The 15,218-nt window shown below is 43.2% G+C and overlaps 1 protein-coding gene across 1 annotated transcript in view; it reads right to left on the reverse strand.

Moving 5' to 3' along the window:
- Positions 1-15,010, reverse strand: part of CMTM8 (CKLF like MARVEL transmembrane domain containing 8) — a 58,876-nt gene extending 43,866 nt beyond the window's left edge. Inside the window, exon 1 of the mRNA XM_006264251.4 lies at positions 14,698-15,010. Coding sequence (XP_006264313.1) covers positions 14,698-14,859 — 162 coding nt within the window. The 5' untranslated portion in view covers positions 14,860-15,010. The remainder of the gene's footprint in view (positions 1-14,697) is intronic.
- Between the last annotated feature and the right edge of the window lie 208 nt (positions 15,011-15,218).

Raw genomic sequence — 15,218 nt, forward strand, 5'->3', positions numbered from 1 at the left:
CTTAAATAATAATATCAGCCAGAACAATTCAGTCATTTCTGAGGAAAAGGCTAAGAAAAATGCATTATTTTACCCATGTAAAAAATTCTGCCAGTCTTATCTGTGGAAAGTTCTAGTGCCCACATATTCTGAACATGAAATTTAGTAAGAGATAAGGGCAAGGAGACTATGTGCTAGAGATATTCTTCTTGCCATCCAAGTGAAAAGTCCACTCAAATCTGGCCTAATGATAAACCTTAAAAAACAAACAAACCCTGAAACCAAAAACTACAGTTCACAAATGCACATTAAAGACTTCTTGGAGATTGGGAGATTTAGCTGCTAAAGACTTTGTTCATCCTGAGACTCTCACCATGACCCAAGCAGAACTTTTTCTTCTGGTTTGCTCCTAACTATACCAGGTCCAGGAACCTAGACTGAGAAGAGGAAGATTCATTGCCAGATTCAAATGAAGAGGTACATGGAACAAGTCAACAGAAAGATGTAACTAGATGCCAGGATAAGGCAAAAAGACAAATCTGTGGGAAGCGTTAGGTCAGGAAAAACAGGAACTGCCTGAACAAGGAAACAGGGTGCGGGGAAAAGAGGAGTCAGGGTGGACTTAATGGACAAAGAGACTGGGACTGAGACAAGAAGTCAGGCTGGGAAATATGCACACACTCTATCACCATCTCATATGTCAAAGTAATAATTCTTAAATTTGCCAAATTAATCACTCAGGCTCTCCTATTCCTGCAGCTTGGTGCACATGCATTATAATGTTGTCTTCAATTACTGCATTTCCTCACATACAACATGCCCTGGGATATAATACACACCTTGTTTTTGAGAATGAAGAAAAAAGATTTTTCTAAAGTTGTGGCTTCCTAAAGCACAGGCAGGGTCCATCTACAGTTTGCTCCCGAGTCAAGTGCTCCCAGGCACAGTGTCTGTACGTCAGCCCAGGACCACAACACTTTGAGTCAGGACAGAGCAGCCCCAAGCTGACAGGGGATACAGAGGGTCAGCCCTGGGCTCCAGAATGCAGAGTTGGGCAGCAAAGGGGTTTTCTGGGGGCACAAGTCCTAGTGTGGGGCTAGGCGGCAGGCAGCCCCCACTCTTTAGCAACCTCATGCTTCAGCCAGTCCCTGTCACCATCTACATGTGTGTTTCAAAGGAGTAAATTACCCTGCTGTAGGATAGTATTGTCCCTGACAGTAGGCAACTCTGCAGTAAAGTGAATGTGTAGATGCACTCAGAGTCCAATCTTCATCCTTCCTTTCCTTCTTAAAGAAAACACTCAGACCCTAGCTGCTCCTGAAGACTAGTCTCCATAGGTGAAACTATCATTTTGAAAAGAGCTAAGAGTTGCCAAGGCTGGGAGAAGAGAGACCAGGAATGGTTAGCAGATGGCAAAGCTGCCCTAAGTAAAGTTCTCAATTAGGGGAACAACCAAGACTATTTATTAAAAAGGAAAGATATTTGTTAACACCTGCGGAGTGAAGAACAATGAGCCATTAAGTCAATTAATGCCCTCAACTGCCTGCAGTGGGTGCTTGTATCCAGGTCAGAGGATTTGCTTCTATGCTTAATAATGCACCCCAATTTTGAGGGGAAAGCTGCATGTGAGAAAATATGGTATTTGATCACACTTATCTTTCTGCAGAACCTCCAATGCATTCAGGGAATAAAATGGACAAAAAACTCAAAAAAACAAACGGTCAGTATTTTGCTTTATCTGTATAGTTCTATATATGACCCCATGCCATATTGCCTGCACACTATTCAGACCCTACTCTGAAGACAGTTATTAATTTTCTTATGGTTTTTTTATGCAATTCATCACTACAGTATCCAAGTGCTTACTCTAAATAAATGAGCTTACTCCAAGTCTACCTCAGTAAAATGAAGAGGTAGGTGTCTTTATGCACATTCAACAGATGTTGAAAAAAAAAGACATACAGTGATTAAGGTCAGAAGTGGTCATTATTTTCAGGTGACCAATTTGAGATTGCTGAAAAATCAGGTTCTAGTTTTTTGTATATTCAACACACAGCTTCCAATGACAGCAGTAGCAGCTTTGAGTGCTTAGCACCATTGCAAATCAGACCCCAGGGTCTCAAGTCAGACATCCTGAAAATGAGTAATACACAATTAATGAGAATCTGTGAAAAATCTAGGCTAACCAACTCCCCTGGCATCACATAAGAACTCTGTGGCACAGGGAGAGACATAATTAGTTTCTTGAGGGCAGTGTTTAACTACCTGCCAGTACCCTCTTGCTTTATTCATCATGCACCTCCCACATGTTGCAGCAAATATAGCATAAGCCCTACAGACAAGTCTCCTTACACATCCTTTACTTATCTACAAAGCATCTCTGTCCTGCATTAAAATTGTCTGTCATTGTACAAGAGAGGGAACCATTATTTTGATGCTTCTTATGTTGGAGTGTTTGGCTTTGCAAGCTTTATTGTTCTTTGAGCATAATTTGTGATATACTCATAAGCCAGGGATGGGGAAAATGTGGCCTGTGGGCCAGATGCAGCCCACCAGGCCATTCTACCCAGCCTGCGGAGCCCCTAAAAAAAATTAGAAAATTAATATACATCTGCCCCTGGCTGTCTCGTATGTGGCCCTTGATGGCTTGCCAAAACTCAGTAAGCAGCCCTCCACCCAAAAATAATTGCCCACCCCTGTCATAGGCAGATCTAGGATTTTGAAAAGAGGGGTGCATATGGTACCCCATCAACACACATTTTTCTCCAGTTAAAGGGAAACTAGAAGCTTTACTAATATTAGTCTGTTAGTTAAACACAGTTAACATACCTGACTAATGCAGAACAAATTAAAGCGTTCATTTTTGTAACTAGCATTAATCGCACATATCCATTTTGATCGGGAGTGGGCAAAATATGGTCCTCCCTGCACCCTCTCCAGACTCAGCTGGGTGGAGTGGACCAGCTCTGGATCAGCCAGAACCTGCATACACAGGTTCCACCCTGGACCTGCTCTGAACCACCTGCCCATGCTACAGCTGCAGCAGCAGTGGCAGCTAAGCAGAAGCTGCCACTCCATGCAATGGAAAAGCAGGCACTCCCCTTGGCTGCTGCCAGGCCCTTCTTGCTGCAGCCACCTGGAGCCCATGCCTGGGCTGCCCTGCAGCTCCTCTCTGCCACAGTCACTGCCACCTCCAGGCCACCCAGCAGGGCAGTGGTAGCAGTGCAGAGGAGCCACACACGAGCTCTGGACAGCTGCAGCAAGAAGGGCCCAGCAGTGGCAAGGGGGAGGGGCTGCTTTTGTTCCACACCAAGCAGCAGCTTTTGCCCGGCCACCATCACTGCTCAGCACAGGCAAGTGAATCTTGAGTAGGTGTGGAGTGGGCCAGGGTTGGAGCTGTTTGCACAGGTTCTGGCTGGTTCACTCTGCCCGGAGCAAAGCTGGAGCGGGTACAGGGTAGGCCCGGGCTGGGGCTATGTGCTGTTGGGGGAGGAACCACAGGGTGCATGGGCTCTGGGTTGCTGGTTGGTGGGGGTGCTGACTATTTGTTGAACTGTGAGATCAAAATTGCAATTAATTGTAACTATTTTTTTTAATCTCGTAATTAATTGTGATTATTTTTTTTAATAGTTTGTCAGCCCTACTAATATGCTAAGGGCCCAGCTCTACATTCTTCAGTTTAAGAGGAAAGCAAAAGGAAATACAGCTTTATTGGATTGTGCTCTAATTTGCAGCTAATGTTACCATTAACTTTTTAAAAACCACAAGAAACTAGGCAAAAAAAAATAAATAGTAAAAAGATATGGTTTCATTATTTCTGTAGTCTTTACAGTTAAATATGTATCTTTTATTCAGATTCATAAAACATAATCCAGCCTCCTTGAGCGTCTTGACAGTGCATCCAATACTTCACTGTCAGTCATTTCCATGCTTGTATTAATGTTCACTTGCATTAATATTACCATACCTGAGTTAAGGTTTCTAGCTAGAGTTGGAAACAATCTGCAGGGCTGAGAGACATTACTAGGAATGGCAACATTGCAGAAGAAAGGATAGCTTGCATAATGAAAACATCAAGGAGAGAAGGGAGTTTAAAAAAAGGAGAGTGTCATTAACATCTGTAGAGTGAAGAAAGATTAGTAGGAAGCAGGTAGATTATATTGAGTCAAGAAGCCAATCAACTCCCTCAGTATTGCTTAAATAGAAAAGTTGCTATCCTACTGGGAGTTGGATTTAAAGTTTGGGTGCAGCAGGACTCAAAAAGGGGGTCCAACTGCACCACTGTATTCCCCCTTAGATTCGCCCCTGCATATATTGTCTATTTTACACAGTGAAATAAAGATGCTTGTAGAAAGATGCATTTTATTTTACATGACCTTTAAATATTAAACTGAGAACATGACTGGAAATTCTGTAATTTTTTTTTGTTTTTATTCCATCAAATAATTGGAACAAAAAAACCCAACAACCCCACTGTTTCAGTGGCTGGATTCAGAAAATAGAGGACAACTGTGCATTTTTTTTCCGCTTGCTATTCATACAGCAATGACAATAGGCATCCATGTGGGAATTCAACCTCACCTTACCTGACTTACTTGAAATGTGCTGCAGTGATGCTTACCAAGTCTGAGCTAGTAAGTCTGAAATCCAAAACTGAGCTGAAAAGTGTCATGGGAATTTACTAGTTCCTTAATTCCTGGCTGCAACATTTTGGCCATTTAAATCTCTTCTCTTCTACATTTCCCCCATACATAGTTCAGACCTATGTTGCAGCCTGAAATGTGCAACTAAGAGCTCACAGTACACTCTTCGCAGCACTGCAGCCTCTGGAAGGTTAGAGTAAGACAGGATTTTTCTAAAGGAATTTTAAAGTGGATTCTTTATTGAACTCGCTTTACATACCTGCCCTCTCCTTCCTTCTTACCAGCCCCGCTCCCTCCCCCATCTTTGTTTCTCTCTAGTTTCCAGAATAACTAAACACAGCACTGTCACCAGGAATCTCCTAAAATCCTGGCCTGAATAAAGCAGTCATGGAAGGAGACTCTGACTACACAGATAAGTCTTGTGTTCAGGTGTTTGACCTGAAGCTGTGGTTCTTGATAGAGTTCTTTTTATATTGTTCCTTTTAGGTCAAGTCACCAGCTAAACACAAGTAGCATACTTGATGCATGAAAAGGCTTTTCTCCCCAAACTCTCTCATACCCAACAACTATAGAGGGTTTTTTTTCATATTTCATTCACAGATTTTTCCCCCCCCCATGATCTTTGGTTGAGATAATCAAAACATTGTTAATCTAGACCCCATGATGATGTGTTTTGGTTTTAATATCATACAGTTCACCAGACCTGGTCTGCTTCACTTGAAGTCAAATACCAAGTCCTTTTAGGACTTGATCCAACACCTGGTAAAGGCAGTGACCTGATTTGCCTCTCAACCTATTTAATAAGAATTACCAGAGTCTTGCACCTGTATTTACACTTCAGTGAATGGAGAATCAGTTCTAATAACTTCAGCAGGAGTTGGCTGATACCCTTACTGAACACTGCTGCTCCTTGGAGTATTCTGATAGGTTAGAAAATCTATTTGCTGTTTGACCCCAGGAAGGAGGGCTTGGTGCTCCTTTCAGAGGTCACAATTTCTACTGCTTCACTGAAATTAAATAAGAACAAGTGTGGGTGTGTCCACACTGTAACCACCTGTTAAAAATAAAAGGCAATTCTGGTAATGGAATTTACTGCACTGTGACTCCTAATAGAGAGCATAATGAATGAAAATGCATGCTCAACAGGAGGGGAGAACACGTCATCATTCCTTGTACCTTTTGAGTTCAGGTGGCCTCAGAAACCCAGTAAGAAAGTTGCTTTTGTTTTGAAAATCCAGTCTTTAAGACTTAGAGAAGGAGCCCTTATGCCAGTAGCAAGCTTGCTTTTGCACCAGTGCTGCAACTCAGGCCCTTGCTATGCATTCTGCACACACATGTGGCTTACCCCAAGAACACCAGAAGTGGACAGGAATGCAGAAACAAAGAAACTCCCAAAAACGCAGGACAGAGAGAGGCCTGTGCCAGCTTTCCCAGGCACCAGCTGCTGGAATGGAAGACCTGTCTTGTGGATAATGCACAGACCTCCCTGACAGGCCATACTCCCCGCTTAGGTGATGGGCAGGGAGGCAGGCGGGAATGCCAGTACCCCCCCCTACAAGTGCTGGCCGGGGAGTGGGAGCGCCGGATGAAGTGCTGCAGCCACTTCCTGGGCGGCACAATCAGCCACAGGGAACCCCCACCCTGGTTGGCAAGATTGGCCACGAGGGGACCCCCCGCTGCCCCTCTTTGGTCACTGATGGGGCACATACCCTCCCTTTACTAAGGTGGCACCAGTCACCCATGATGCACAGGGCTAGGAGTCAGGTGATATGAAGTCCCTTCACAGCTTTGCCACAGGGTTCTTCCATGACCTGGTGCAAGTCATTTAGCCTTTCTGAGCTTCAGTTTCCCCATGACAGATGTAAAGTAATGAACGATACTTCCCTAGTTCACAGGATGTCATAACGTGTCGAGATCTATATAACTCACTCTGAGATGTTCAAATAGAGACACTGACAGAGGTTCAAGGAACTTGAATGATAATGATGCTGTTTAACTTAGGGATGGAGAACACGGAGAATTTATAATGCAAAAGGAAAAGAAGATGGCAAATAATGATAAGAAGAAAATTAACAGAGCTCAGAGAAAAAAGGGAGAGAGAGCAGGATAGAGCAGAGGGTATAGCAATGGGAATGGAAGTCCAGGATTTTCTCCTATTTCTCTTGGCCCTCCATTATTTATAAAAAGCAACAAGGGGCATTCACATCTTTTGACATAAGACTTGTTTCCTAGTCTCATCAGCAGCCCAGCTCCCAAGAAAAGCCTCCCTACCATCCAGATACAGGCCTTCAACAACAGCCTCTATAGTTATCCTTACACACATGCTGTTCATGGAAACACTTCCCCATCATCAAACAATTCTCCAGCTCACTAGATCCATTCCACAGGAAAGGCTAAGAGAGTTATACATTTCTCCTCACTTGGCACAGCATCAGTCTCACCTCCCATCAAACCGTGGCTACAGAAGACATCACAAGACCATCCACTTCCTGTGCTCTTTATAAGCTTCTTGCAGGCTGAAAGGGGTAACAGACTCCTAATCCAGTTTAGTACTTTATTCAGAATCTGAAGTGCTCAGGGAATACTTTAGTGGTTTGACTTTTCCTCTGTAGAATAAATGCCAAAAAAAAATTTTAAAATGTTTCTAGGAAGCATACGGACTCTGAGGAATAAAGCAAGACTGTAGTGAAGTCTTTTTTAAAAAATTTTTGGAGGAGGGGAAGGAAGCAAGAATGTCTAGTAAAATCACTAAGTATCTAAAGACAATTTATATTTCTATTCTTCTGCTGCAAATGTAATGACATCTCAGACAAATTCTGCCATAATTTTGAGGTACTGAGAATTTCACACATTCCAATCTTTTATAAAACATCTCCAGTCAATACGAGAGGTAGATTTGTCTGTTTATCTTACATGGTCCATATGTCAATATTATTATTGTTTCTTTAGGCTTGGGGCACATTCCACACACATCACCTTTCAGGGTTTGTTATCTTGTGTTGCATCCAAACAATCCCCTCTTTCCATGGAAACTTGGCTGACCATGTCCAGTAAACTACAGACTTTTAAGGAAACAGAACTTTAAACAATGATATGATCCTAAGGGAAGATGGAGGTCATATGTGGGTATGCATCTGTTGGAACAGTGGTGGTTATGGAGCGATGGTGAAATGACAGAGTCAAAATACAGTGGAAACTGAACCCTAACTTCAGCAGGAGTTTTGTCTGATTTAAGATTGAAACTGGAATCCATACCATACGTTTTGTAGAAATGCAAGCTATACCATGGTATCCTGGCCTGTACCATACATTTTTGCATTCAGCACTTGTAAAAAGTTACTGACCCATACAGGGTCAATCATTTGTTACACTCGCTAATAATTGTATATTTTACACTCAGTGGCAAGTGACAGATTTTCTGTACATGCTGAATTCTAACCCTATCAACAGGGAACTTGCTTAATATTAAAATGTTTTCCAGTTTACTGACTTCAATTATCCAGACATATTCCTGTTGTTGGGATAAGAATAGAGGGGGATCTCTATTCTTCCTGAAAGGAGTAGATATGAGGGTGCAGAATGATAGCAGGCCTCATATCAGTCTATGCCTGGGGCTCCAGATTACCTTAATACAGGCTTAAGATGACCAGTGAAGAAATGCTGAATTCAATAAAATGTTCTTAAAACAATTTTTGCTTTTTTAAGTTTCCTTGGAAAGAGGGGATTGTTTGGGCGGAATACGAGAAAACAAAATGAAAAGTGATGTGTGTGGAATGTGCTCCAAGCTTAACAAAGAAACAATAGTAATATCGACATGGGGTATATTAGATAATAGGACAAAGCTACCTTTTGAATTGAGTGGAGAAGATAAAGCCTGTCCATAGCTCGTAGTGTTTTAAATTATTTTAGGAGTATCTAATTCAAAGCCTGAGAATAGTGCTAGAATTTCTTGAAACACTTGATTAAAACTGAAGAGATATTTTGGGATAGGTTTTATAATAATGCTTTCCCACACATCTGCATCTTTTAACTCTGGTCCCATGAGGAACCTCAGATTTTTAAATCTGATATAATTTCAAAGAGAACCAGCTCTATTAATAAGTCTTAGGTTTACCACAGCCCCAGAGCAAAATAATTTGTTAAGAATTTATGTGGATTATCCTCAGACACCTAATATTTTTAAGTAAAGGAAAAATATAATCAAAACAACAATCAAAATAATCATTGCCAAGAAATATAATATTAGGCCACAATCTTGCATGGCTGCCCTATGATAAAAGACTGCTCACACTAATGATATACCAACAATAACATTTAATCATAAGCTCGTTATTTAATCATTTGGTCAGATATTGATATATCTGACTAAGTGTGAATGATGAGAACTGGCCAGCCCATTAAAATCTAATAAAAAAGAATGCCAACACATTAATCCAGTTGCAACAGCACAACAGTGTTCTGTGTGGTTTAAAGTTGCATTTGTTTTTAAAAGCAAATACTCATCAGGAGTATTACATTCCCTAAAACAAATTTTAAAAGAAACACTTTGTCCAGCAACATGCTTTTGTGCAGCAACTACCCCAAGGAATCAATGGTATCATGCCAGAAAGTAAATGTTTTTATAACTGCACCCTTAGCAACCACTAAACTTTCTACAGCTACAAACTGTTGGCTTGAAATCTGATTGAATGCTCTGAATGGTCAACCCTAGTCATCATTTATTCATTTCAGAAAAATTTTAGAAAGATGCACACACACACATGCACACCTTCCTTGGCCACAACCTTGTTCAAAGTGAAATATAACTCTCAGAAGATATTTATAGAGGTTGCTACACTTGGTCCTTTGAAGATACAAATTGACTCTTTTTTTTTTTTTATTTGTACTAACAGAAGGTGTATCATTGTCTTCTGTTTTTACCACAGACTTTAATCAGGTGATTTACACCTCGGTCTAAGCACCCAGGCCAAGTCATAATAATTAGCTGGTATATAGTGCTTTTAAAAATCAGTATTTCTTAAAACACTTTTCCAAGAAGGTCACCATCATTAGTCCCATTTTACAGCTGGAGAAACTGAGGCCTAGAAAGATAACAGGACTTGTCCAAACTCACTTTGAGCAGTGGTGAGCAAAGAAATGAAGTCAGGTTCAGTCCAATGCGCTCTTCAGTAGGACATACTGCAACTGGCTCGGATTACAGCCTACCCTGGCCTTGAACAGTCACACTGCATGACTATACCTAAATTACTGGTGCTGTGCTCTCCCATGTTGTTAGGACTTCTGGAGGTGCATCCCTTTGTGCAGTTGGAACCAGAGCTGCTCTTTCTTTCCTCCTGGGTTACAGGTGAACTTGCCTGTCTTTTTCAGCACATGGGGGCAGGGGGAATTGCTAAATGGCTCTGGAGGACTATCAGCTCTCCAGTGATTTACATTGCATCTTCACTACATACAAGGCACATGACCAGCCAGAAAGAAAGCAGTTCCAGAGCTCTAGCTTCTCCTCAGCTGTGCCAGCCAACCCGGAGTCCAAAGCGCCACCAAACGCAGGTGTGAGCAGTCCGTGTATAAATTGGATGGGGTAAGGGCAACACTTGAATTAGAACCCAAGTTAGATCTACAGTGAAGGCACAGTCCTGATTGGAACATATTAAAATTGTACACATGCTTATTGAATTGCCTAAGCAGAATTCTTCACTTAAGAGTTAAGTAAGTGATCTTTGGCATTAGAACTAGAAGTCTAGTTGTGGTACATGGCTAACTGAGACCACAGCAAGATTTAACAGTGTTAAAACAAAGCTTGTTGCTTTTTTGATAAAGCAATCTGGAAGTTTTAGCAAAGCCTTTCAGTGAGTTTCCCATGTAGGATGAGCAGAAGAGACAAAGCTGATAGGTGGTTGTGTGTCAGTTTTGCTATATGGAGCCATGACTCATTTATAATGTATTTCCTGGGAGGGGAGGAGGCAGTTTGACCACAATTCAGGGAGAGCGTTCTTTTTTGATACCAGTACTAAACTCTATTTTGGTTTGATCCTTGTTTTAATGATTTCCTCTGATGGGTCATCATAGTTTGATTTTGTTTCTCCTTACTTCTACAAGAAAACATCTAGCAGAATTAGCCTCAGAGACAGTCTCTTTGGATGCTATGTCTACGTTAGTAGTGTTGTGCTGGTTCTAGGAACAGCAGCATGCTATGTCAGCAAAGCACTTCTAGCAGGGATGCACATATATAAGATTGGCAAAACTACCCTCCATGAGCAGTACAAATTGTTGCATTTTGCCAAAAACACATCTATACTAGAGGTTTATGTCAGTATAAGCCTGTAGCATAGGCAGAGCCTGACTAAAAATTAATCTATTGCAGAGTTAAGACACCAGTCTCCAGCTATTGCATACATTTCTTGCTGAAGTACTTATGAGCATAAACTAAGGCTCCCTTTCAGAAAATCATTTAACATTAAAGGCATCACTATTCCCAAAAGAATGGCACTAAAATTATCTTACAATTTTAGCAGTCATATACTACTAGCCTAAGAACAAAGCAGGTATTCCTAAAAGTCACCATCACTACATTTATAATGAAAAACAATGGAAACTACCCTCTTTGTAAGCAAATACTCAAAAAACACACTTCCACCCCATCACCTATAAAAGTTTATACTTGTTCATTGCACATGTAGCTAAACATAAATGCAGTCTCAGTCTAGGATGGAACTAAGAGCATTGAACCTATACTCGAGAAACTTCTTCCATGGATTCTAGATCATGCCACACTCAGATTCCACTTAGCCAGTGCAGATCTCTCATCTGACAAATACAAGAGGACTTGGAAATCCTCTTGCAATACAGACTATGGAAGGAACATAGATTTTCAGCCCAATCACAGTGATAACTTTTTTTTTTTTTTTTAATTATCATAATGTTGCTATTGAACATTTTCCAAATATTTTAAACTTTAATTTGTCTATAACTGAGTTATCTAAGCACTCTGGATTGATTGGGCTCTCTCTACTTCTCCAAACAGGTACTCAGGTTGGGAGTGGAAGCTCACTTCACATGCTTGCAGCTGCTTCTTCTCATATGATTCCTCTGCCACTTTGGGTTGTCACTGCCAGAGTGCCACTAAGGTTCCATGCCATGAATGAGCCTGAAGTTCCATATAGCTGCTCTTTTCTAATAAATCAAAAAATATAGTCACTCCAAGGCTGAATGAACTCCTTGAAAGACTGCAATAGTAATATTTTTAGCCCTTGAAAGTAAATGTGGTCAAACAGGTGACCTTTCTACCATTATGAAATGAAACAGCCAAGCAGAAACTTAAGAGGTAGACTGAAATACTTTCAAAAAGCTATTCAAGATCCCTAATCATTAACTGAATCTACAGACAGACTTAATTTGTAATTAAACAGAGATGCAATATATCTAATTGTTTAAAGCAAGGGGAAGCAACCTTTTCTGTCTGTGGACCTGTGGATGTGGGTGCACGGGTGGATGCTAGGACCCTGCTACCATCACTCGTCTCCACATCAGCATATGGAAAGCGCACACAAAGCGCATTCATTCCCATGGCAGCATGGCGACAGCACTCTCAGAAAACACCCCTGCTGCTAAACACTGCCCAAGCCCCACATCCACAGGGCAAATGCAAAAGTTCTGTGGGCTAGATCTGGCCCACCAGCTGTGGGTTACTAAACCCCGGTTTAAAGCACAGCATTGAAAGCTAGACACTCCCACATCCTAATCACAATTCTGTCATCAATTCATTACTTGGCTTTAATCTCATTTGGCTTAGGACAGGGTTCTCAACTTTTTTTAACTCAAGGCACTCTTTGGAAAGAAAAAAAAAAGTCAGCTCTTTGCTTTCACTCATATTTTTAACTACAGAAAAATAAAGCAATTCTTCTGTTGCAAAGAACTTGGAAAGATCACAACAGGTGTTTTTGACACTGTGGATTCCTATTTGAAAGCTCAGGGTTTATCTTGTGAATCATGTGTGTTTGCACACCTGACAGTGCTAAGATTACACATACCCCACAGCACCCTTAAAAGATCTCACGTCGCTGATTGAGAATCACTGAGCTAGTCCCTTGTGCTGTCATTTACATCGGTTTAAAGTAAATGTGTGACATCTGCAATGTTTTATGCCCACTTTGCACAGGTGCAAATGATCATACAAAGTGCAAGGCTATTGTGAATCACAATCTTTATGCACCTGTAAAGTGGTGAAAAGTTATTTAACTGCCTCATAAGAGTATTGTGAGAGTTAATTTGTTTAATATTATCGAAGCATTGTAAACAGTAAGTACATGTAAACAAAGCATTAAAAAAAACAAAATCAGCTCCTGATCTGCCAAGACCTGTTCTACCCCTGCAAGAGTTGGTGATATTATAAACGCTGAAGTAGACTAAAGAACATACACTTTGTTCCATTCAGATATTCATGGTCAAATGTTATGGGCTTTTGTAAAACAAGAGCTTTCTATGTATCACTTAATCTGGGTTTATTTTTTGGCTTTGTAAATTGGCTATTCTGTTACCAAGTTCAAAACCATATTTGTAGTTTGACAATCATTTCACCCAAAAGTGAGAGTCCAAACCTGTCATCTACAGGAGTTCTCATGTGTCACAGGAGGCAGTTCAATTCTTGCAAACACTCAACTGGGATGGGAAAATTTGGTGGAGCTCATAGCAATATAAAGTTAACCTGCAAGATGAACCTTGGGGACCAGGTCATTGACAACCCAGGGAGCGCACAGAGGATTTAATTTAACAAACACTGATGAAGCAGAAACTTTACTGTTTTACCATTTCAGAGTCTCATTGTACAAACTGTTCTATGCAAACTGTTCTGCGCAGACAGTCCTTCAGGGATGAATGGATAGATGCATCTGATTGCAGGATCAGAGCTTAAAACAGTTATGTTCCTCTAAAGCAGTGGTTCTCAATATTTTTAGACTCAAGGCACCCCGCCACAATGTTGTGAATTAAATGGCACCCTATTTCAAAAACTAATTTATTTATTAAAGTGCTCACCTCCTGGCGGAGGGGCCAAGCAGTGAGACGGAGGGAGCAGGCAGGCAGGGGGAGTGTAAGCCTGCTCTTATCTCCTCACACCTGGGGCCTGAACCAGATAAGTATCTGCTTATGTCACCCTCCAAGGATCTCATGGCACCCCAGGGTGCCCTTGCACTCTGGTTGGGAATCACTACTCTTAGGTAATTGTTGAAGATTCATTCTTGCTGAATGGAAGCCAATTCCTCTGACGCTAACATCACAATGTTGTCATATTTCACGATGGCCCGCCTCTACACATTACATTTATGCCACGATTCATGGGCTAACTGCAACATAACTGGCAAGGGTGCTACACACACCCAATTTAAGGCCCCATAAAATGGCAAAACAGTCATAAAAGTGTTCTTCATAGAAAATTAGGGTTGGAAGGGACCTCAGGAGGCCATCAAGTCCAACTCACTACTCAAAGCAGGACTACCCCTAACTATGTGATCCCAGCCAAGGATCTACCCAGGTCTTAGACACCTCTAAGGATGGAAACTCTAGAGACAGAGACTCCTGGAATCCCGTACACAGGCAAGTAGAAAAAGCGCGATTGGGACCGAATCCCTGTTCCCAAATCGCGCCTCCCGCCACGTGATGCATTGGGCTTGGGCATTTGATGCCATGGCATCATCAACTGAACGCGCTCTGGGGCCTAAGCTAGAGAGGCAATTCCAACCTCCTCATTGAACCCTTTACCCACCTGACACACCTGTCTAGGGGAGACGCGATTCGGAATTCGCTCAACGGTTTCTTGCCAACCCGGTGCTGAGCCACGGGGATGACCGCGGCCTTCCCGCCACTGCTCCCGCGGCCCTAATGCAGAGTCGGTGGGTGACACCTTGTCCTGGAGAGGGCTGAGCCAAGCCTTGGGGGCGCAACACGCCAATAAAACACCTCCCGCTCCCCTCAGGGGCCCCAAATTGGCCTGGTGGGATCCTGGGGGACACAACGAGGGGCGAGAGGCGAGGAGCGGGGCGGCGCATGCGGAGCCCCCCGGGGCCGGGCAGCGAGTACTCACGATCTCAGCCAGCATGAGCAGCCCGGGCGGGGTGCGCAGGAACTCGCGGTCGTAGGCAAGGGTGCCGGAGCCGGCCGAGAAGCTGGCAGTGAAGGAGGTGGTGGTGGTGGTGACCGTGTGCGACCGAGGGCGCTGCTGCTGCTCCGGAGCCGGCGGCTCCATGTCCCGGCCCCTGCCCCGCTTCCCCCGGCCGGGGCCGCACGCGCAGGGAGGAAGGCGGGAGGCAGGGGGCGGGCAGCGCGGCTTTGTGTGGCCGGGCGGCGGGAGGGGCCGCGGGAGGTCCCGGGGGCTGCGGAGGGGCCGGAGCGAGCCGGGGGGCTGCGCTGCGCTGCCCTGCCCTGCCCTGCCCTGCCCTGCCGGGGCCGGGCGAGGCGCCGGGGGCGAGAGGGAGCCGCGCTCGATCCCGCCTCCCTGTGCCGCCTCAGCCCGTGGCAACACCCGCCTGGCTCGGGCGCTTGGCGGGCTTGTAGAGCAGCAGCTCTCAGCTAGGACGGCCTGGGCACCTTGGGGTGCCTGGAGAT

This window comes from Alligator mississippiensis, chromosome 5, assembly GCF_030867095.1.
Source record: "Alligator mississippiensis isolate rAllMis1 chromosome 5, rAllMis1, whole genome shotgun sequence".
Taxonomy (NCBI): Eukaryota; Metazoa; Chordata; order Crocodylia; family Alligatoridae; genus Alligator; species Alligator mississippiensis.